Here is a 25557-nt window from a genome sequence, read left to right as displayed (position 1 = left end):
AGTAATAGATAAAAATTTCCTGCATGATTTATGCCTTCAGGATGATGCATTGGAAGGCGAGATCCATTAAACATCAGTGGAAAGTGGAACTATTTTACTTGCAGTTCACCCAGAAGTTTTGCAGAGATCTGAAAGACCCTTACCTGATTTAGTGAGTAGTTTATGAGACACTTTACACCTCATCACTTTCTCCCAAATGGAACCATAAAAAGATGGTGCCTGGAGCCTCACCAAGTACATATGGTTCTTTGCAGCTGATGGCACATCAGACCCTCATTACCAGGTCTGCGTCTGTATGCTATCTACACTGTAAAATCTGGTAGTTTGTTTTTACTCTTATAGCTTGTCAACTCCAGTCTTGGAATTTTAATGCATGGACTGTTTCCAAGTTCTGTTTCTTCAAAAACACCTGATCCAGCTCTTTATCTAATTATTGCAGCATTTATGAGTTGAATCAGATGTGCTTGAAGCAGGAACATTTTGAAACTGTACAGTGCAGTGAATTTTGAGGGCCTCTGTTCTAATAGATCAGAGAAGGGCAATCACAAAAACCACAATAAAGAGTCGCAGGGTCTTCTTGCATTATATTTTAGTTACAGTAGGTTCTTATAGGAAAGCAATACCTACGCAGAACCTAAAGCAGAAAATGGCAAGCAAAATACCACATCATTTGTTTTTACATTTCGATTAATTTATTTTTGTTTGTTTATTTGTATCCATAATACACACAAAAATTATATACATTTGCCTATGATGTTATTTAAGATAGTAATTTGACTTTCTTTGTTTTGATGTTGTCTTTTTTCTTTTGTGTTAAGTTGCCTTTTAATTAGACGTGAATAATTTTGAATAAGAAGTGCTAATATTGTTTCTTAGTCTCTGTGATGTAACAGTCAAAGTACATTTTTAAAGAAGAGTACCTTATCTTAATGTGCATGAACATTTGGTTTTGTTTGTTAGTATCTCATAAACTACAGAATGTTGGCTGTGATTTGTTTCATTGGCCCAGGAAAAAAAAAGAACATCATGCATTATTTTGGACATAACAATAATCTATTAAATAACATAAGAACCACCTTTTAACTAATATGAATGAATATGTGCGTTCGTCATGTGATGTATCAAATGATTATTAATTCAGGATAAAGAAATACAATTGATCATAAGCTATGAATTAAATAGACACTGCACAATATTTCAGGCAGAGATATACTCAATCTATTTATTTCATATTTTGTTTGCCCTAATTGTAATCTATATCTTTTTTAATACCATAATCCATCATTTCATCAAAATAAGCCTTAACTTGATTGATTTATTTAATTATGTAAAAAATATGAAATAACAGTGAATTTATTTTAAATGATAACTTTATTATGCTACAGTGAAACCAATTTTTGCTTATATTGTCATCATTAGAGCCCCCTGCTACTCTTTCGGTCGTTCATGAACTCCTACATAATTAGAATTTCAAGCTGAAGACAAAGACAAAAATGCTCTTTAGATATGGTGCATCACCTGTTTTTTTGTATGTTGGTCAGACAGGTTCAAGCTTCTGTTCTTTTAAAAGAAACCAGATGTTGCAATTCAGTAGGGCATGCTTAATGCTTTTATAGTGCTACCTGAAATGTTGAAAAGATGTAGATCAAATGCAAGACTAAATCCAGCAGTTATACTGTTTATGGTATTTTACAGGGATTTTGGATACATTTAGTTTTTTATGTTCTATTTAATGCTTTATACTGATGTGGATCCAGCATTTTTAAATCACTGTTCCACAGTATGATTAATATAATGCAGAATCAAGCGGGTAAAAAATATGCAATTGTGCAATGCCATGAAGCTTTGCAGAATTCAGCTACTTGCTTTTTGTTTTTGGAATCAGTAGGGTAATTCTTCACTCAAAACTACACCAGGTGGTCTGTAAATGGCAGTTTATAGGACCTGGACTGTTACTCTTCATTCTAACAATACTGGACACATCTGTTTTATTCCCTTCCAAATAGCAACAACAAAAAAAACATCTCCTAAATTATAAGCAAGTTGAGTTTTCTGATCTGATATTTCTTTGGCCTGTACATGCATGAATGCCATACTACATTTTTGGAACATCTGAGTCAGAACCAATATTTAGAAAAAAAAATCCCACTTGATTTATATTATGGAAATTTACTATGTTTATATTTAAGTTCTTTTCTAGCCAGCAGTATCAGTTGCTTGCCAATGAGCATTAAAAGTTCATCCTGTGTCAATTGCAAGAGTCCATGCGAGGAATATAATCATGAGAAATGTGGGGAGAATCAAACGATCTTCAAATTTCCAGATAAATATCTTGTTGCTGTAATAATAATGCCTTATGACTGACAGGTTTAAAGAGAAAATGGCTAGATAGTTTCAAACTGAGCTTAGAACCTGGTGCAGTGGAACAGATTTCATTGCACTGAATAGAAGTGGTGTAGACCCGTAGGTCCATAGAGATTTCTAATACATCCATCACCAGACAAATTTAAGAGGCCTTTAGAAGTTCTCAATTGTTTGGTCTGAGAGAAAACAGTTAGAGACCATTGCCTTATAGCTGTGGGCCTCACTAAAGGAGAGCAAAGCAGCAGTTTGCAGAGGTATGTGCAGGAAAGCAGTGACAGGCTTTTTAAGCTTCCTCTTTGATGTCCTTCCTCCTCTGGGAGTTGAAAGGGTAACGTGAGAAGCCAGAGAGCACAATGCTGCTCTCACCTGTGCCCTTTGAAGATCCAAAAAGGCCAACTATACCCAGGACATCTCCATCACTAGATCCATAGATGCTTATGATCCCCACTTTTTTGGTCCTGCGTGCACAAGTCAGCCTCTACAAAGTCTTTGAGGTAATGTGTTCCTTGGTGCTCTGGTTACAATGCCTCTTGTTCAGTTTGGGGTGAAGGCCATTCTGCTTCATGCCTCAATTACTTAGTGCCTATATGCCATTGAACCATAAGGTTCACCTTCTAGCCTTGCCACTCATCTGACCAATCTTCTTTGTTCCATTGCAGTTTATTTGAAACACCTCAACAACTGTTTTTTTGTTTTGTTTTTTTTAAGTTTTTGTTTTACCTGTAATGCAATTGACTATTCATTTCACACGATACAAGCTTAGCAAATATATAATGCTGTGCTGTGTTTAACTATGCAACTATGTTTATAATGAGAAAAGAGCCCAGGCTAAATAAGTAGCATATTATTATTCAATCCATCACCATAAAAAAACAACCTAACAAAATAGATTTGTAAATGAATGGATGAAACCAACAAGCTGCAGATAAATGGTCATTGCAGAAATAATAATGCAAATTAATAAAGCCACAGGTAAATCTGTCTAATGCAACCAACTATTCAAAAGGTGGTGAATTAACAAAAGCATTATTTATAAGACAGTGAATGATATGGTTTGAATCAAGATGAAGGTTGTATTCCAGTGTAGACAGGTGAAAAAGATACTCTTCCAGGTCAGTGCAAGGTCATCATGCAGGAGAAACAAGAGCAACTCTGCATGAGGTAATTCCTTAACAACCACACATACAGGTGTGTGTGTGTGTGTGTGTGTGTGTGTGTGTGTGTGTGTGTGTGTGTGTGTGTGTGTCACAGACACAGGCAGAGACACACACACACACACACACACACACACACACACACACACACACACACACACACACACAATTTTGGATGGCAAGGGCTCATTGTCAGGGCAAATACTGCTGAAGGGTTCTGTCCCTCTTTAGTAGGGTCATAGAGGACCTATTCTGAAACAGAATAGCCCCTGCACCTGCCAGCCATCCAGTGGCATGAAATATTCATTTGTATTCATATCTAGCTTTTTGAACATACACCATAACAACAGAATTGGTACAAAGTACTGGTGGTGTCCTTAGGCTTTGAATTTCATATAGTCTTTAGACATTGTGACTACTGATTATCCTTGAAATTGAAATGTTACATATAAACCTCCTATGGTCTATACTCTTCCCGTAAGCCTTTGTGACTCAACCAGTGTACCTCCATCAGAAGCCTGAATCCTCCTATCATATTTCCATCTGGAAATAATAACCACATTAATCTGGCTTCTGTGCTGTTCATCACCCATAAGTCTCTTCTGCAACCTTTATGACCCTCACCTTTACTAGTGTCTTTTCCATGTGAAGTTCGAGTCCCATTTTCCTGCCTGTCCTCTCAGCCAGCAGCTTTCACCTCTAAATGACTTCTGGCAACATGACAATCTCTATCTGTCTCCATGCCACCTGGCTGAACCAACACTGACCTAATCCCCAAGGTTGCCTTCCCCTCATGAGTATACAAGCACTCTCCAGGCAGGCAACACTCCAGGAATTTCCTCTTTTAATTTCTGTGCACAAGAATGCGACATTGCATAGTTATTAGGACTGGCGGTGTATTAAGAGCCATGTTTATTACTTTTGATTGGTGTTATATAAAAGTGCTATGTGCTACCGAGTGTTTATGTTTGTCTATTTATTCACTTTTTTGGTTATCAGTGGTGGGTGGTCAGGCCAGCAAAGTCTTCTTTCCTGGCCTAAACACTATCATAAGCACTGACCTACATTTACAACCTAAATTCTAATATCTGTTCCATGAAATTGTATTAATTTATTCCCAACACTTTATTCTCTTCATTTCGTAGCATTTCTCTTGGCTGCACTGCTTCCAGTACGTATATGTGGATGTTAGATTTGTTGTCCAATCAGATTTCAGCTTCAATGTGCTGCCATGTCAATCTAATCTGCCCAGGGTCTGCAAAGTCGGTACTGCTGGCCTTTTTACCTTAGAGAATATTAGCAACAGGTCTGTTTCTTTAACCAAACAGATTTCAAATTCACCTCACAGGGCAGCTAGCTGGCCCACAATAGCGTCAGCATTTGTGTGTCAGCATTTATGTGTAGTGCTCTGCACACATTAATACATCTGAGATAGTCTTTTTTATGCCTACGGAGAAAGAGAAATTGATTTGGTTTCGGACATACTAAAAAAAATCAATTTTGGGGAAAAGCTAGACATCGTGAGGAGGTCGGCCAACCCCGAAGCTAGCTAGCTTGTCTCAGCCCGGGAAAGGGTTTGGTCGCCACTTCCAGACCAGTGATTATGAGCGGTACCACTGGCTTACAGCCTCTGAGGAGCGGTGCAAATTATGAGTCTGCATCTCTGGTGAGAAGGTTGTATTTTATTTACAGTTTGAATGTTATGTTCATAATGTTCATGTTATTAGACAATTATTGATTCTGAACTGCTCCAGATGATGTAGGTTTCATAGTTGTGGTGGTAGTGTAGAGTTATATGTGAAATGTGAAATGCCTCTATATGTGAAATGCCTCTCTCTCTGTAATGCCATGTGTTGTTATATGGCATTTTTTTATAGTATTGATGGTTTCTATAATTGCAACATAATGGTGGTGGTATTAAGAAGTGGATTAAGTCGGGTAAGCCCCCACTGAAGGCTAAGGTACCAAATGCACGGCCTGCCACTGTTGGTATGATGTGTCAGGTGTAATTGATACATTATAAAAGATACAATAATAGCCTACAGACTTGATCCAGATCTTATGGGATTAGGCTAAATTTTTGCAATTTTATCAATACATTTTTTAAGGAATGATGAAATCTGCCAACTATTTTTGAAGATGATTCTGGAATGTCCATGCTCTTTATTTAGTCTCAGTGCCAGACAGTATTAGCTTGTGCTGCTACTCAGTCAAAAAACCAATAACCGACCAGGCTGCAAATGTTATACAGTGTTATGTAGCCTTGGAATCTGTAATGTCTTGCTCAGTAGCACTTTGACCATGACAAACGGTTTGGATCTGCTTAGTTTCACCACCCAGTCATGGGTCAGACAACAAATTACTGATAGGGAGGATTTAGTAGCCATGTTGATTTAAACACATCACTAACAGCTCTGTTTTCTCTCCTCTTGTCCTACATGAAGTTGTGTGGACCTCCCACACCAGTGTAAGACCTTTGTAGAAAGATCTTATGAGCAAAGGATATTGACATCTTAAGCTATAGAATGAGATAAGATCAGGATTGATAGAAATGTAATGTTGTATAAGGAGTAAGAAGACTAAGTGAGTGGGACTGCAAGCACGAGAGGCATCTCAGCCCTGTAGTCTCATATGTTCACAGGCTAAGGTCAGTGAACCCAAGCACGTAAAACAAACTGTTAAGCTAACAGAGGGCACCATGCCCCACCGCACACACATTCTTGTCAGGAGGAGCTCCCATGGCTTTCACAGTCAGATGGGATTGAGTTTATTTAATCCTAGAAGAAAACTACCAGGCAGATGCCATGAGATAGTAGTAGATGGAATTTGTCTTTTTGTATGCATATACTATATGTGAATGTGTGTGTTTCTGTGTGTGTATGCATTTCTGTCTGTCTGTCTGTCTGTCCTTTTCAGGGTGTTCGATAAAATTGGGAAAATATCAATAAATCTGGTTGGAATTGTGCATCTTGTGCATGTGATTTTAATGTCGCGTGTAAGAAAAAGTCAAGAGCATTTGTTCTCTGGATGATTGAAAATGTTAACGTAGATGGTTATAGATTAGAACCATCTATATGGTTAGAGATCACAGTCCGTCCACATCTACACAGAGAGGGACAGTATGGTTAGATTGTTGCCCATACGCTTGTTATTACAAAAAATGAATTGTAAATTGAGAATAGTTTGACTGAAAACACACAGGGGGTACGTTATTCTGAATACAAAATAGTAAGGTATAATGGAGCTGAACACTTTATATCTCATGGGGCACTTGAATCACAAGGAAGGAATGTAAAATCAAGCTAAAAAGTGATAAGACAGTACTTTTGGTAAATAAACACATGAGATTTCTACTTAATAGTGCTGATGATTTTTAAACTGCATGGTTCTTAAATCTACCAGACAATTGACTTTGAGGGGGAGTAAGGAGCACATCTCTAGCTTACTATTAATGATTTTTGTGCTGGTAGAGAGATTTTAGCCAGAATCATTCATCAGGATTATTGTGAAAAAATTCTGTTAGAGGAATGTTTCAGTACAAATTAATCAAAGGTTGATCTGACTTTTTGTTTTTACTCAATCATGAACCATTTCTATCTCTTTCAGGAGGAGCAAACCCTTATACAGAGGGCATGAGGGCTGACTGGCTTGATGCATATAAAATGAAAATGCCTGCACAGTCAACAAATCTCAATGTAGATCAACATACTGTATATTGGAGATTTTGGAGTGATAGAGTAAAAAACTAAAGCAATACGTTTTAGCACTTTAACTTCTACCCTTCGATAAAGCCTTTATAAAGTCTACCTTTAAGGTCTTTTTTATTATTTTGACTTGTCACCTGTCAGTATATAGTTATGAAAGCTTGGTTTGGGAGTTTAAGCAGTGGACGTAATCGTCTAAAATAATTAGCTTTTCCAGTATGTGGGTTGTAGAAAGTTGAGTAACTCACACTAATACAAATATGTTGCCGGCAGAGGAAAACCGGGTTTATTGCTCACTGCACCCATCAGCCTTCTTTACAAAGTTTACTTCTTTATCTATACTAAGGAATAGTAGAATACAATAGTCAATAGTTACAATAGTAACCATCCTAAAGATTGTAAAATCAGTGCCATTTTCTTTTCAAGAATTCAAAACCTTTGCCTTTCTTTTTTTAGACACAAGACTGTGAATTACAAATGGTCAGCTTAGTCATCAAATAAATGCTTGTTCTTGTACTTCTGCATAAATGTATGATCGCTGTCCTGAAAGCTTTGAGGACACCATAAGCCACACTTGTTTTCTGGCTGTTAAAGAGAAAACACCGGTGAAGGGATGTAGTCAGTGGATCTTGTGAGAGCTCATGATGTTCTGATAAGACAGCAAACTGTTGGAATCTCCAGTGTGTCTCTGACACCCAGGAATGTCATCAGATAACAGACTGCATGAAGTGAGACAAGAATATTATTCTCTCCATGGGGGGCAGTGGAGGTTCAGGAGAGGGAGTTGGATAAATGCTCAGGATATGGAATAATTGTTAAACTGAGAAGCAGTGCGGTCTCACAGACAATATCCAGATATTATTATAAGCTTGATGAAATCAGATATGTGGTATATAAAGCATGCGAGATGTGTGGATAGAGGATGATGGAATGAGCACAAACATTTCTCACAACAAAGAACACACTTTTTGAAAGCTTAACAGATTTTTTCATTACTATAATCAATTGCCAATTCTGTGACAACTGCTTGTTGTTCTTCAATCAGAAACCTTTTTTCACAAGTAGCGACCACCTCCCTCCTAATCCATAACCTTGTCAATATTTATCAATCTTAATATGCGGAGCTCCGGAGTGTCTCGCTTGTGAGACCGCATTTGGGTCTGTGGTCAGACGTTGTACCGCAGGGAACATAAACACCATGCGGGAATGCAAACAAATGTTCCATCTCTCTTCACTGTTTCCACTTTCTCTCAGACCTATACTCCTCAGCGTGCTTCCGCAGCAGATTGCATTTCAAAGGCCACACGGACAAAGCTCTCAATGAACTCCTCAGCTCTGGAGTTGAAACGTTTAGTTAAATAAGCACAAGTCTGATGGATTGGGTTTGCAGTTAGGTAAAGTAGTTATTCTAGCAGCATAAAGAGAAATGCTGAGGACAGATGTATAGCAGGATGTACACTGCATCCCACCAGACTGCATGATTGATTTTCCTTGGCAGAACAGGTGATTCTGCTGATTAGCACGTCAGCTTCATTCATGACATGTGTACTCAGTAAACTCAGTGGGCACAAAAGAGTACTAAAGAGTACTGTACCCTTTGCTGAGGTATCCTCATATTTATCTGTTCTTACTAATAGTATGCGTATTTTAACTAAAAAGGTAATGTGCTTGTAGTGTTTTTTTAAAGTTCACTCTAAAAGGTAATTATTTTGTATCTTAAATCTTTTTTTAAAAGTAAACGCACATTTCAACACAAATACATTTTTGTTTTTGTAGATGTAAAAAGAAATACTGTTTGTGATATGGCTGTGGCTGTGACACTGTTTTAAGTCGCAGTCATGCACACTGTACTGCATTGTGTCATGAATACACACACACACACACACACACACACACACACACACACACACACACACACACACACACACATATATATATATATATATATATATATATATATATATAAAGAAACATCCAAAGCTATTTATACAAAATGAAATTTGCACCACATGGTTCTTGTAGAGATTTCATCCTTCAGTGAAACATAATTCCACACTGTCCCACCACATTTTTTTCTCTCCTCATGATGTTCAGCTTTCTCACTCGACTAAAAAGTAAGACTGCAGGGCATTGTTACTTATGGTATGGGAAGAGAAAGAACATAATACTGAAAAAAATAGGCACAAAGAATATTGGAATTTTAAGCATTCATGGTTTCTATTCTATTAAATGCAATTCAATTTAAATATTAACTATTGTATAAACCATATATAAGCAATGTATAAAAGCAGATGTAACTGTCCCTTGAAACCTAAAGAATCCAAAATAACAGTGGATTTTCCAGACAAACCCTCTAAACATATATAAAAGTGCTCTGGCCCAGTATTTTAGATACAAAAATGAATTTCCCACATGCATAGGATTCTAGGTAATCTAGTAATATTTGTCATATTCCTTTATTTTTCTACAAGTGACCTTAATTTGACTTGTAAGGACAACTAATCAAAACTTTATCACAACAATATTCCAGTTACATGCAGTGTTAAATATTATTCATTTTGGTCAGCTTACTTAAATAATCATTTTGAGAAGCAAAAGCCCCTAACTATTCAAGTAACATTTTAAAAAATCAAAGACTGATAACACTGTAAAATTAAGAAGAAGTCTAGAAGTGCTTCTGTAAATGTAAAAGCCTTCTTTAAAAATTGTAAATGTAATCCACAAAATGAATTACCGAAATAAAAAAAATTCTAAACAAATTTTAGCTTACATAAACAAGCAATATACAATTCAAAAACATACATTTAAATACTTATTACATTATATAAATGAAACATTTAAAAAATATCAGGGAAACTCCACTGCTTTAAAATCCCCTAAATACAAAAATATAAAAATAAATAAATCAAAATAAATAAATCAAAAAATTGCATTTACAATTCCATTGTCCATGGAAGTCAACAGCGCAAAACTGCCCATGTTCTCTGAGTGACAGGTGTTTCTATACTGTCTTACCTGTCAGCCAGTCATGACAAAAGTAGGCATTTGTGAACTCATGTATGAGAATAAGGACAAATAGCTCAGGAAGATCGCAATTCCCTCTTAGTATGTTTCTCAACTATGACACCCCATGATCAAAACGCCATGTTTGTAAAGATGCAGAGGCTGGTTGTGTGTCAATTAGGAAGTACATGTGGGCATTTACCCTCCATTGGCAGCTGTCGTATGATAGAGGAGAACTGGCTGGTGGGTGGTAATTGGCCAATATCAAAGATTTTATGCGTATTTGTGGCTGGATTGTGCTGTAAAAATGGTCTGTTGTTCAGTAATGAGTAGAGACAGTCCAACTAAGGAAGTCAAAATGCAATGGAAGGTTCCTGTCAATTTATTTTCTTTTTTTGGTAACCTCCAAAGTAGACAGGATAGCATATGTTTGCCCAACAGCCTGTAGTGATTTGGATGAAATATAAGTTCTGAGAGGCATGTAAGGAGTCGTGTGCATATCATGCCACTTGAACACATGTAGGTTATTTGATATTGTGATTTTCTGTAGTGAAAATAACTCATCAAAAGTAGACAGGCTGTCTGCTTCAGTGCCTTCTTATGTGCAATTAGTAATCTACAGTTACCTACAGATATCTATAATCCTTTTTTTTGTATCAACAGGCAGTTGGAATAGTCTTATTTCATTTCTTATTTCTTTAACCAAAGATTGACACTCAATGAATTGCAAGTCATGGACCTTCAAAGCAACACTTACATCTTTATTTAATCGCCGCTCACTCGTGTGTGGAACTTATTACCCAAGGTGTTGTAAAATTCAGCAGGGACAGGAAAATCCTTAACGTATATATTTCGTTCGAGTTTGTGGGCTACGTTATAGCCTTTATGCACCTGCTTGAAATTGCCAGCCTGTGTTGAGAGTCTGGACTCTACACCTACTGTATGAACCGAAAGACATATTGAACATGAGATTGACTTAGTAGTTTATTTAACCCAAAACTGACTTTGACATCTGAACTTTCTGCATTACATTTAACCAGTCACCAAATGTTGCATGACCTTTTGACTAAAATATTAAATGCTAGCAGCACTTTATCCAAGCATTATTTGCAATCAATGTAACTTATTAAAACGTATGTTCAATTCAGCATTTGATCTGGATTAAAACCATATTATTTAACTACCATCAGAGAATACCTTGGAAGTGATCCTTAGAAGGCACTCAATGGTTAACCAAACAAAGCATTTAGAAAACTGAAGGATTGTCATGAAACCTAATGGTGTTCCTAGGATTTCTCTCGTATGTCAGATTGGATCAGAAATAACAGACAGATACTCAAACATATCTATAAACTGTAAATATAAAGTTGAACAAGGCACAAGCATGGAGAGCAGATGCTTAAGGCCAAGTCTTTTCTCCTTCCCTATGGACCTGATAAATTGGATGTGCATTGGGACAGTGTTTGGACAAGCTAATTCACCAGGCTAAATATATGTCATCTGCAGGGCTCCTGTGATCCATCTGCCCTCATTAGTTGATTTATAAAAACACAGGGTTTCCACAGCAATATTGTAAATTTGTATCACCTGAGTGTTTTTAAGTGTTAATGGCACACATCGGGAAAAAGAAACTCAGTATTTTAGAGACAACAATACTTTTTGGATAGTTTCCCTGACAAACAGCACAGGATATTATGGTGAGATTATAGCAGCTCAAGTGCAGAGCTCACTGTGTGCAAAATTAATGGAATTAAAAGCAGAGCGTGAAGATGAGGGCGATAAAGCCTTATAGTGGGAGTTGTTTTAGCAGTTAATGATGTATGAAAGGGCTTTGATCACGCAAGCACAGGGAAAGCTAGAACGGTGCCGAACCAAAAAGTGGAAAAATATGGTGCTTTCCGCTGACAGTTTACAATCTACAAAAAGAATGGCATTCAGCATCAAGAAAATGTAATTCCAGTATTCTCCAATCAATCCAGTGTGTATTGTATTTCTAAAAGTCACGTTTCTGCTTGGTTGTGTGAGCTAATCGTTCTACTCTAGGTGATCAAGTTTTAGCTTTAGAGTGAGTGATATTTAATGTATACATATTAATACATTCAAAAAACTATTTATGTGGCATCATGATAATTAAATTAAATTGAAAAGTAAATGAAAAGGAAAAAGAATCTAAAATAAAGGTTTTAATAAATATTTAAAAATGTGTATTAGATTTCAAGTTGCAACTCTCTGCCAGCATTCAGCCCCATAATGTTTTATTGTCTAATCAGTAAACAGTGACTTCATCCACTGTAATATATCCAGCTTAAAAATTTTATAAATCATCCCAGATATAAAAAGAGAATAATATGCAAAGTATATTTTTTCTTACTTTTTACTGACTGCTAGACATGATGTTCTGTTAAATCTGATAATTTGATGAAACACTTTTTATAAGACTTAATATTTAAGACAGTCTATTATCCTGACATATTTGTTCAGTTACTTTAGCAGTTTTACTTTCGTCATTTAAGGACTAACTAATAGAGCGGGAATAAGTGTGAAGGTATAGTTGATACATGTTATTAGTGAGTATGATGTATAAAGCCTGCAGCTAGGCAAAAACCCAGCAAAAGGTCAAAGACTAAAGACATTAATAGAATCCCCCCCACACACAAAAAAAAAATAATAATAAAAAAAAAACACATGCCTTTAAAATGGACTGAGTCTTGGCAGAGTTTCAGATACACATTATATTAATTAATTTTTTTTTTATTTGGCAAATGATCTGCAGATGTCTCGTATGCTTTGTACTTTAGGAGCAATACCTAATGTACTGCTGTAAGAAAGAAAGGACATTCAACATCTTGGCTTTACTAGCTGCCACATAACATAATTACTAAGGAATTATACCAGCCTGCAGCTATGCTCTACCTGCTTCATGCCAGTTTTACTAAAGCCTGTAGTCATTTGCAGTGTTAGTAGATGTCAAATTAAGTTTTTGAGATAAAGTGAAAGAAAAATAATTGCTTTTAAAGCATTTCATTTTATGGAGCACATCATTATAAAGCACATCATAGACAACTATCGTCCTGCCAGTTAAAAAGTACAAAAGAAAAAAAAAAAGCCAGTGTTCTGTAAGCTGGTGACAGACAAACAAACACATTTTGTTTAACAAACAACAACCCATAAAATACAACCACTATTATATTACTAAAGCACCAGACGGAATCTACACTTTTGTTTACACGTGAGATAAAATAATATACATTTCCCCTGCTCGATTTGCCCCTGTCCTGAAACATTCTTCTATGTGCATGAGAATTTTTTACATTTATTTAATATTTAAGTATAATAGTTCATGAATGGGTCTCTGCGCATGCGTAGTTACTTTTGCTCGCTCATAGCCATGCGTCTATCTACACTTTAACGATGTAGGCATTTTCTGCTAAAGGAACAATAAGTTGTAAATAGCAATTACAAAACAGCACAAAATACCTGCTATAATAATTTCTAAATATAAATTCGGCAGAACTAAATATTTTTTGCCAGTTTAACTTTTTTTGGAAACCTGCCTAATAATTGATACAAACAATTAATTATACTGTTGTATGTTATGGTGTCGCTTTAAGCGTAAAAGTCTGAATTTAACTAAACAAGTAGTAGTAGATACATTTATATCACATTATAATATCAGTTTGAAGTCTATCACAGAAAACGCGGTTCGATATTATTATACCGTTCATCTGAATGCACCATTATTTGGACCGTAAATCTGGCTGTATCTGTATCGCTTATTGCTCCCTTCACTTGTACACTACTTAGTCTATGAAATACTGGTTTCCTGAACGCCTTTCACGGGGGACCACATATCTTGTAAAGAGGCGGTGGAGAGGTATGCGTTGCGTCATCATTATGCGACGAGACTAAAGCGCGCGACGGTTTAAAACGTTTGTAAATGTTGTGTATGTTTTCGTGTGTTTGACCACAAACTTATAAAAAATAGTCATGTTAAAGAAGGCACCGAGATCAGTTCTCAAATCGCACATGAAAAAGAAATCGGACATACGGATTGGAAAAAACGCAGACTTGATGGTAAGTTTGGGGCGCGACATGAAACTGTCAGCTAACGTTAGTTTGCTAAATAGTGATACAACCTGGTGTAAGTCTAATCGACATTTATGGATAAATTATTTGACAATCTGCGTTAATACTGCACCCGTGTTTCACGATTCTATGCAGATCAATCGTTTAAATACAAACATTAACTTGTCTGTATTTTATAATGCATTAAGAAACAACCGCGGTGAAGTGAATCCAGGATTGCTGATCCATTATACCGACTTGCACAGTAAAATACTGCAGGCCAGTTTGTAAATCTTTATTTACAATTTACAATTTACAATTATTATTGCCTTTCTAAAGTGTAAAATTTGAAACTTTGACTGACTAAAAAATAACCAAGCCATTTACATTAAACTGGGAAAAAAAAAACTTTAAACTGGGATTTCAAATGCTGTACAATCAGCAACTATACAAAAATCCCTGATTTCGATTATTCCATAATTGTTTTTTTCTTCAGATAAATAACCATGTATGCTGTTTTAAAACTACCAATCTATCACAACCTCAAAAATGTGGAGACCCAGCAGTTAAAGTACAGATACACTCAGTAAAATATGACTTCAGTAAAAGTAAAAGTGCTCCATTTAAACTCTCACTTGAGTAAAAGTACAAAAGTATTTGCCCTCAAATGTACTTAAGTATCCAAAGTACTATGATTTATTATGACTATAATGTAAAATTAATCAACTGTGAAAATATTTTTTTACTCTCAGCACACCAGTCTATTAATATAATATCAATGAGCCAAACACTGATTAATCTTAATTAAGATCATCATGAATTATGAATTATCACTTCTTTTCAACTACTTCAAAAAATCGTGCAAATACAGGTGTTGTGCCAAGTTAGTCAGGAGTTTCTTCCATCAGTTATTACTCTCAAAATATTTTGCTTGCTGTTTAACTGATGCTGAACTGTATGTTCGTGCAAAGTAGATACCACCAAGTATCAAAACAAGTTCAAAACAGAGTGTCAACAAAGCTTATATATAATACATGTTGTAATGGAGATTCCACCAGTAATCAAGCAAATACATCAGGGGATAACAAGAACTAGTTTATTTATATTTCTTTATGCAGCTTTATTTTGAAGTATACCTGATATTAAAAGTCAAAGCACTGAAAACTAAATAGTCCTCTCTGAAAGTATTATAACAGTGAAACCAATGCATTTGTTTTTGCTGTATACTGAAGACAAATGTGTTTTTAGGATACAAAATGAAAATAAATTGAGTTTAGAATTGTAGGTTTTATTTTCTGACATTGGTTCTTAGATGTGTTAAATGACCAGCTGTTTAAACCAGTGGTAGGCCAGCAGAGCAGACCTCGCTGCCATCACATGCCATCACAATCCCTGACTTATGTTTTAATATATATTTGTCCATGAGTATGTATGAAATTATTCCCAATAGTCTAGTGTCTTCATTTCATATCTTTTCTCTCAGAGAGGCGCAACAGAGTGTAAGTTTATGTTAGATGTTCTATCGATCAGATTTCAGCTGTCACATCTTCTGTTGCTGGGGTCAAATGAATCTGCATTGAGGCCTTCAGAATCAACACTGTGGGTATCTGCAGCATAAAGTACATGAGAATAATGCTAGCAGGCGTACAATAACGCCAGCATTTTCACATCCTTTGATTGGATGGTCAGAGAGTGCACTATTTAGAGCTAGAAATCTGTAGCAAACCTTACAGGTTTAAATATATATGTGTTGATTTAATAGCTGTTTATTTTTTTTTTCTTTCTTCATTTTTCAATAGCTGAGAGAGAAGGAGAAATTGATTTGGTTGCAGATATATTTACAAGGACATTTTGAGTCAGAGCTTTCAAGAACAGCTGAACGTAATGAGAAAATGAGAAAAAAAGTAAATTAAAACGGTTGTTAAGCTTTTTCATTAACCATTTATATTTTGTGGAATTTACACAAAAAACACACAATTTGCCTTAATTTTAAATCTCCAGGAAAACCATAATGCATGGAACAAATGCAAAGCTGAGCCACAAATGTTCTGGAATCAATATTAATCTCTTTACCAAAGTGATAGAAAGGTCAAAGTGTGGAGAAGGAAAGGATCTGCTCATGATCCAAAACATACCAGCTGACTGGTCAAGCATGGTGGATGTATTGTCATAACCTGGGCTTGCATTGCTGCTTTTGGAACAGGCTCATACATTTTTACTAATGATATAATTCATGATTCTATCAGCAGAATTTGTTAAAAAGTCTACCGAAAAAAAGTCTGTCCGAGTTTGCAGAGAAATGCATCTAATCGCATTAGGAGGAATTTATTATGCATAAAGACACTGACCGCAATCAGATTTGTCGAGTTTTGCCTATATTTAACTGAACATCTTTGTGTGTGTGTGTGTGTGTGTGTGTGTGTGTGTGTGTGTGTGTGTGTGTGTGTGTGTGTGTGTGTGTGTGTTGAGTGAGTGGTGGGCAACACCAGGTAGACAATAAGTGGGTGGGACAACTTTTTTTTTTCTTTCACATACAGCACACCTAAAAAAAAATTTACTAAAACTTGTACTTTTAGAATATCTGTACCAGTACACTTTTACTAACTTAAGAATGGTTGGTTCTGTCACCAAAGGTTGATTAAAGCTTCTAAATTACATATCAGAAAATTTTATTTATCATATATTCATCTTTTGATTTAAAACCCAAATGTCTTCAGGGTATAAAAAAGAATTAGAAGAACGTACCTATTTTGACAAACCAACATTGAGTTATTTGGTGCACACCCTGTACATGATTTGTATGTGTTATATATAGTGTCTAAACAAGTAAAAGAAAAGTTAGACAGGTCCACACCAAACAAGGTTGCCGCAAATGCATTCAAAGTTAAAACACTCGCTCAAAGTACATTGTTGTGTGTCCTTTCCACAATTATGCTGAACAAATACAGAGCAGTCCATGTTCAAAGACTTTCTTTTTTTATTTCTTTTGGAAGCTGTGAAGTGTTTTCTATATTTGTATGTATTTGGTATTAGGATCAGACACTTTTCTCTCAAATCTCTCAAAGCCTCTGTTATACAGTAAGTAGCCTTAAGAAAATGGATAAATTATGTCCCTGAAGGATTCATCATGATGAACAACAATACTCAAATGGAATGTAGGAGTGATTTGGTATTAGTGTGCCAAGGACGAATTCCCCACATTATTTTACCACCTCCACCAGCATGGACTGTTGACAAGATGCATGATGGGTTAATGCAGTAGTTGCCAGATTATAATCCTACATATGTGTTCTTCAGCAGAAGTAGGGATTTATCTGGCAGGCACCCTAACCACACTGGCTTATGTTTATCACATTCAAATCTTTTGGCAGATAAAGATTAACCCAGCAGTGGCAGCTAGGCAGTGCAGAGTCTAAACTCCTGACTTCCTGATCATAAGACCACATTATAACCACTGCCCCTCATTAACCTCATCAAAACTAAGCTCTGTTTTTCTGATTTTTATCTGTTCATTTTAGTATCTGTGCCCACAGCAGCTGACAAAACATTTTTGAGAATTATTTCAGGTTATAATACAAGTTATTAGACAAGACACCCCTCTGATATGTATGACTGCTAAGTTTGAGACTATATACTTAATATTTATGATTAAACCAAATATACTGATGGGAAATGACCTCTCAAAAAAAAGAACACATCCAGTTACTTATGTATTGATGATAACAGTGGCACAACTCTGTTTTACTTAAAAGTATTAGTAGTACAAAGGAGTAAAGATAAACACAATTTGACTGTTGACGTTATGTTACAAATAGAAGTCTTTTTTTATTTGTATTTTTTTTTATGGCTTTTATATCTAATGCCAAAGTATTTGTATCCTATTCTTCTTCTGAACATATGCGTTGCTCAAGGAATTGTTCAGTTTAAAAGTTATGTAATTATCACAGATTAGTTTGAACCTCCGATTTGTAAATGGGGGAACGACATATAAAATCATCATTAGCAGGCTATATTATGATAATGTAGTACACACAGCACTGATTAGCAATAAAAACAGATCAGTTATAATGATTTAAAGCCACCTCTTTCCAAAAAACAGAGCTAAGTGGCTAAATATAGCTGTGGTATTACCTTGGAAAGTGATGGAACATGCGATATAGTTTTCACTAGTTTCCTCCAGGTTTATTAAAAATGTGTGTGTGTGTGTATTGGGTACACACTGTCCATGCATTAATGGCTCCTAATTAAAAAGCTATTGCAGCTGGACTTGCTTTATTGAGACTGGAGGTGGAGACCCTCCTAAGATGTAAAAACCTGCCTGAAAGGAGCACAGCTTTACGGGGGTCTAATCCAGCCTTTAAACTCAAAGAAAGAACGAGAGGAAAATGAATAAAAGCCTTTTTTTTTCCATCATACTATGAATGAATAACTGGTTTGATCTGGTTTTCTGTTCTTTTAATGGAATTCCTAACAAGACCATAACTGCCTTCTACAATGATATAACTAGAAAGACACCCCCCCCCCTCCCCCTCCCAGGACAGGCTGAGCCATATAAAAATATAATAATTATTGATTATGATAAAAGATTGTAATGTGTTCGAGTCAGAATTGCCAGAGAATATGTGTGGCTGTATTAGATATCACTGAAGAATGATTCAAAATGTTTTGTGCATGTAGCTTTGAGATATTTTGGAACTGTGACTGTTAATTAAAACGAAAGCTTTAATTATATTGTCAAAATTCCCTGCATGCAATGAAATATCCAAGTATGAACTATTACTTGTGAGTCACTTGTGTAATAAGATTCATTCTAGCTCTTTGTGCTGCACTTGGCTTGCCATTTTCTTTGCTCAAGGTTATTAGTGTGTTAAGGTTGGGGCAGTGGCGTAACATCATCCTTTGTTCTCACGTTGAACTGCGATTGAGTCTGTAGCATTTGATGGTCGATTGAACTTGAAAATAATCAGTTTTATCCTTCTGGGAAGCTGTGAAGTGTTTTCTACATTCGTCTACAAGCTAGGGACGCCTTTTCAGTGAAACAGAGAACATTCATTAATGATGCTCACACTCACTGAGCATGGAATTAGGAACAACCATCTTTGCTCTCAAACATCCCCAATTGTTCAAGGCATGGATTCCACAGGCTGTTGGAAAAAAATATCTTCTGGTCTATTTTGATTTGATTGCACTATTCTGCATCCAATCCTTGCTGATTTTTCAGATTTATAGATGTTGGATCTATGGGATGCATTTGGTGCCAAGATATAACTCTACATGTGTGCTGTGTGCTTCAGCAGAAATCGGGATACATTTGGCAGACATTTTATTACAGACTGGCGTACGTTTCTCGCATTTATAACTCTGGGCAGATAAGGGCTGACCCAGCGGTGGTGGCTTGAATTGAGCATTGTAGGGTTCGAACTCCTGACCTTCTGACCCTGTAGTTTACATTTAGCAATTGAGCTACCACTGTCCTTCATTAGGTTTAGGAGGTTAGAGTATGTTTTTCAGATCTTAAGCTGTTCAGCTTAGGGTCTGTGCCCACTGTAGCCTCAGCTTGTTGTTCTAGGACTTCTGCTGTTGTAGCATACAGAGATGTTCTTTCTGCTCACCACAGTTACACAGTGATTATCTGACTTTTTTAAATTATTTTTATTACTATGTTTATTTTTATTTATCATTGCAACTGGAAGCTTCTATTACCAAAACAAATTCATTGTCATATCGAACCAGTCTGGCCATTTACTGTTGACGTCTCATCACCAAAGGTTTTTCAGTCTGTAGACCTGCTGCCTGATGATGGTCTTTCTTAATGCAATATTCAGAATAATACAAAAATCTCAGGAAATCAGCAATTGGTGAAATACTTAAGGCAACCATTTGGCAACATCATTCATGCCAGAGTCAATCACTGAGTCCGTATTTTTCCCCCCTTGATGATGTGAACATTACCCGAAGCAGCACATCTCAATGGAATGTTGATCTTTGATCTCACAAATGAATGAATTTTCTCACGCTGTGTGTTTGTTTAATATGATTGTACACTCTGTACACACAGAGAAAGTGTCGGAACACTTTTGCAAACTTACTGCTTAGCCTGTTCGTATTTATTTGAGTGACAATTGATTTGCACCGTCTGGTTCTTTCATGAAAAACAGCTCAAATGTCTTGTTTTGATTCATTCAGCATTAGTAATGAATGAGTATAATTTATTTAAAGTTGTTCCATTCCTCTAATTCTTCTCATTTATATGGAATCAGTAACAATCTTGAGGGACCATTAGTCTTCTAATCTGTAGCTCGGTTGCTTACACGTTTTTTAGCCACCCTTTTCTCTCTGAAGTTTCCACAAACTTCGTGTGTTTGTGCGAGGCGGTGAAGAGCATGGCCTTCGCTTTAATCAGTTAGGTTGAGTCGTTATGTTTTGGCAAAGCCTTTGGCACAGTGCATGTCTGAGCTTCTCAGCTTTCATTCTCCCGACAACCTTTCTTAAGAGCAGCTGTTGGAAAAATGTTCAGACGCCCCAGAGATGACCTACAATTATGAAAATGAGGTATTAATAGATTTAAATTGCATCCAAATGGTCATCATGTACATGCACGATGAAATCATTAGCTGTGTTTGGAAATTTTTCTGGATGTGGTTACGAAGCCAGACACTTACTTCATATATACGTTTACAGGCGTACACAGATGACTGAAAGGAAGAATACAAGAGAAGATGTGGTCAGAAGAACTTAAGATGGTACATAGGACTCTACAGATTGCAATGCTGTGTGTCATAATAGGCGTAGGGTAGCGCGACTGGCTTGAATTACTGAGATTTTGCGTGTGGTCAGTGTGGACTTGCGTTGTGGCAAGCGTGACTAGCTATAATCGGTTTTAATCTCAGTTCTTCATGAAACAGTTTGATTCCTTAAACCTTTTTTGGATGCATTTTCCCAGAGTTTAATTTCACTATATTTATTATATATACAAAACTGAATTAATTATATTTAATCAGGAAAAAACTTTTTTGTTTAAAATGTAACTGTGCCCATCACCAGTTAATATTAATTCTACTATTGGAAATGCATTTTTAGAGAAAGCTTTGTCTTATACATACATTTTACTATTTATGAAATACATGGATATTAGAATTGGTTAGAATTGGACTATACTCATAGAATTATATACTGTGTTTATCAATTATCCTCAATTTCCACTTTAAAATGCTTTCCTATTATTTTATTGTCTTGATATAGGCAGCCTTATTTAACTTTGAAACAATTTATAGAGGTTATGTTGTTTGCTGATCATTTGGTTCGAGTTGTGAAAATGATTGAAAAGAATGTATCTGAACAAGTGACGAGCGAGACCATTTTATTTTTTATGAATTCTTTCTGTACGATTTTTATATTTACTTTTTGTGGGTTTTTTTCGCTTGTTAGGTAAGTTATAGGTCATGACAGGATTTCATTGGAGTTGAGGCAATGTATCAGGCTGAGCCACTCAGGGACGGTGTATTTGCAAACACAAGGGTGCATTTGATATAACTCTCTTTCGGCTTCTCCCATTAGGGGTCGCCACAGCGGATCATCCATATTCGTGATCCGCATGTTTGATTTGGCACATGTTTTACGCTAACGCAACCCTCCCCATTTATCCGGGCTTGGGACCGGCACTAAGAGTGCACTGGCTTGTGCAACCCTAATGGCTGGGTTTGGTTCCCTGGCCGGGACTCGAACCTGGGCGGCGGTGCATTGATAAGGTGCATAATTAAGAGACCTGGAGGAAACCTCTCAGGATTTGTTGACCTATTGATTATTTTTTTTTTGCCATTGAATGAACAATTGAAAATGGGTTAAATAAGTTTTACAGGAAGAAAAAGTGAAGCATTACTAACCATCCCTGATCCCAGTTCCTGATTGATATATCATACAATTCATGATGTATATACACACAGTGTTCAGAGCCTTGTGGACACCTCATTATAACTCAAGTTCCTCTGCTCTACAATTTTTGAAAACTATTGCTTCATTGTCCTTGCTTTATGCATAGTATCATTGTCAGGTTTGGACTCATTAATGGCCCTAATTGAGGGAAATGTTATGCTGTTAAGTAAAACAGTCAGGTGTCTAAATACTTTTGTCCATGTAGTGTCTGGCAAGCTCACGTCCCATGTGGCACGTTTCCCCAAAGTGTGAAGAAAGATGTGATTTATGAGAAGTGATAGAAAACAATGCAAAACCCCACACTGTGTTTTTTGGCCACTGCTCGTTTAGAGTAATCGTATAGTGTTTCTGTGTGATTTACAACAATTTGAAGATGAATTTCAATGTGTAACTCCTTCGGTGTGATAAAATAAAGTATCCATTGAAGTTGTTGTCATTTATCATGCATAAGCTGTTTTTGGATGACTCCTGCATAAAATGTTATCGTATTGTCACAGATGAGTAATTGTTGGGTTTGTGTTGTGTAATCAGGTCCAGCTGAATCTGCTGCTTGTCTTACATCGGCTGGCAGAAGAGTCCAGAATCAAGGCCTTTGAGGAGAAAACGGCTACTATCAAAGTGCACCACGTCAAAGCTGTTGCGAAGGTATCGTGCCTAGTCTGGTTTAAAGTTCTATTTCAGACTGAACGACATGCTACTAAATGTAGGAAAAGCCTCATTGTTTCTGATCTTGTAATATATCACTTCATATATTCACCAGTCTATGCTCCACTTCCATCGATTCAGTGTTTATTGCTTTTGCTCCTTTGCTAATGATCTGTAATTGATTGTTTTCATTCTTTTTTGATGGGATGTAAGCGTTTACAAAATTGTTTAAGTTCTGCTGCTTTACTGGGCAGCATAGGAAACATGCTTTTCCTCAGTCTAGTGCTTATTTAAGAATCGAAGTATGTGTTGGTTTGAGTAGGTGTTAGGCCTTTAAAGCACCGAGGGTGACCTGATCAGATGGATTAAGTTTCACATACATAATAATTCAATCAGGCTGCATTGCTAACAGATGTCATCCAGTGCTGCTTCACTGCTCTGTACAGCAGTATGTGTCAGAGATGAGTATGGGTCTGGTTCCCACTAATCTAGTACCACCCACTCCTATTTTTTAATATTTTTTTTTTATTAGGTTTTAATCTAGTTGTAGTCAAAAAATGGTAGGGACCTGTCTATCTTTGGTTGAGGGAAATCTTCATTTCCTGTTACAAATGTTATTCATTTTTAGACTACGGATGGCTCCTAAAATAAATTCTGGACACGTAGATTAGATGTAGATCATTCTAAGTGGACTTCATCACATTTCTATTAATGTTTGTTACTTTTTCAGCATTTCTTACTCGTGTAAAAAGGAACATAGGCGTGTATATGTAGGCTTACACTTTGATGTGAATGGCTGAAAATCCTTCACAGATGTCTCCAGAATATAGGTTAGTATATATGTTATTCTGAGACTAATAGAGAGTTTGAACACCTCTTTCAACATTATAGTGTAAAAATTTAGGTATGAGTGCAGAGCTGCATACTTTTAAATGGGAACACTTACAAAAGCAAACACACACGTCAGACACGTCAGTTTTAGGGAATCACGATTTTTGGTCACGATAGAAGCAGTATAAATATTACCAAATAGTTTTAGGAATTGAATAAATAACGTGTTCTAGCTGGATCCAGATCCAGATATGCAAAGGAGATATGCATACACTATTCAGGATTTTATTTTGCTTCCTAAAGTGTGATCATGCAAGCAGAAAGTTTTACTTGCATGTGGGTACATGTGAGTTATGAGGTTATGAAGGTTAAATTAAAATCCGTGTTCAACAAAGTAAAGCAGTCCTTAGTACCTGTTAGGAAGGTGGTTTAAACTAAATGGATTGAATTAGATTGATTTGTTTACAAATTAACAACAATGCCAGCAAGATAAAAAAAAAAATAAATGAAGAATTCACACATTTCTCAAGTGAGATGAAGATTTTTTTCACAATGTGTCTGGGAGATAGAGTGGCCATGCCCATTTTGATTAAAGTAATTTTAAATTCCCACTGAAAATCCAAATGCTCAGACATTGGTATTATTTTTTTCAAAAAAGGATTTTAAGACAATTAAAAATCTTTTATTTTTGTTTTACTTCCTTGCCTGTGTATGTAATTTCAAATATTTGTTTTAAACCAAATAAATGTCAAAGTAGTGTTAAATACTCCTCCATCCAGCTTTAAGTCAGCATGATGCATTTATTTTTCTGATGTAGAGAAGCTTATTTGATTTAGATGTAATTCAATGCAGAGTTGAGTGCTATTCATGCATGAGCTGAAGTGGTGTGAATAATGGTCTGGTTGCTGTGCTAAAGAGCAGACTCATTACAACCTGTCACAAGCAAATATTTTAGAAATGACATGTCTTGGGTCGTTTGCTCATGTCACACAGCTGTAATAAATTGAAAATAACCGAGCAAATCTGAGCAAATGAGAGGAACGGAAATGAGAAGCGTAGCTGGAAGGCTGTTTTGTGACTGACATAGATGAAGAATGAGCTGTTTGATTTCGCTATGCTGTTATGCCTCTTCTGTCTTTCCGTTTGCCTTCCAGAAACTGTTGAAGAGCACACGAGGATGAGGTGGACCACATTGCTTCCTCTGTGAGCCTGAAGCTGCACAGAGCCCATATTCTGAGAGAGCCCAGGTATCCAGTGCACTCCAGACTCAACCTCTCGCTGGGGCCAGGACACATGAGTCTTGCCATGGGTCAACATACGCTTACCATTTACTCATCTTTACCTTCAAGACTTTCTTCTCTTTTTGAATTTGACTTAGTAGTTCTAACATGTGCAACCTGCAAGATAGTGTTCAAACACTCCCTCTAAGATTAATTCCCAGTGGAGATTCCCCGTGTTCACTTTTCCTCTCCATTACTGTTGACCTCTTGCTTTTGATTGGTGTTGGGAAATAGCTGTGTATAAACGTTTGGCCCGTGACTGATGATATCAGGCCTGAATATCCGTAGCCACAAATGTTTTCCTCCTGTATTTTGGATTTTTATTTGTACTTAATGTGTTAATAAACAATTTTTGCCACTTAACTTGGGTGTAATATGTTACCCTGACACTCCCTCGGTCTCTACCTCCCCATCGCGTTATAAGCATTTGAATATATATATAAATAAATAAATAAAAGAGTTGGCCGAATGCCACATATAACAGTAGAACTATTATCTCCGAGCCAATCCTCAAAGCAGGATTTTAGCAAGAACACTTTTTTATCATGAAAGGAAATGCAGATAATATCTTTGTTGACA

The 25557-nt window shown here is 36.3% G+C and overlaps 1 protein-coding gene across 1 annotated transcript; it reads left to right on the top strand.

Moving 5' to 3' along the window:
- The first annotated feature begins 14080 nt into the window (after nucleotides 1-14080).
- cenpw (centromere protein W) lies at nucleotides 14081-25341 on the top strand. Its single transcript, XM_046847502.1, has 3 exons — nucleotides 14081-14299; nucleotides 22754-22867; nucleotides 24853-25341. The coding sequence occupies exons 1-3, from the start codon at nucleotides 14213-14215 to the stop codon at nucleotides 24877-24879; spliced, it is 228 nt and encodes a 75-aa protein (XP_046703458.1). The 5' UTR covers nucleotides 14081-14212; the 3' UTR covers nucleotides 24880-25341.
- Nucleotides 25342-25557: the final 216 nt, after the last annotated feature.

Source organism: Silurus meridionalis, chromosome 4 (assembly GCF_014805685.1).
Source record: "Silurus meridionalis isolate SWU-2019-XX chromosome 4, ASM1480568v1, whole genome shotgun sequence".
NCBI lineage: Eukaryota > Metazoa > Chordata > Actinopteri > Siluriformes > Siluridae > Silurus > Silurus meridionalis.
The sequence above is the reverse complement of the archived record's forward strand: the minus strand, read 5'-3'. Positions and strand labels throughout refer to the sequence as shown.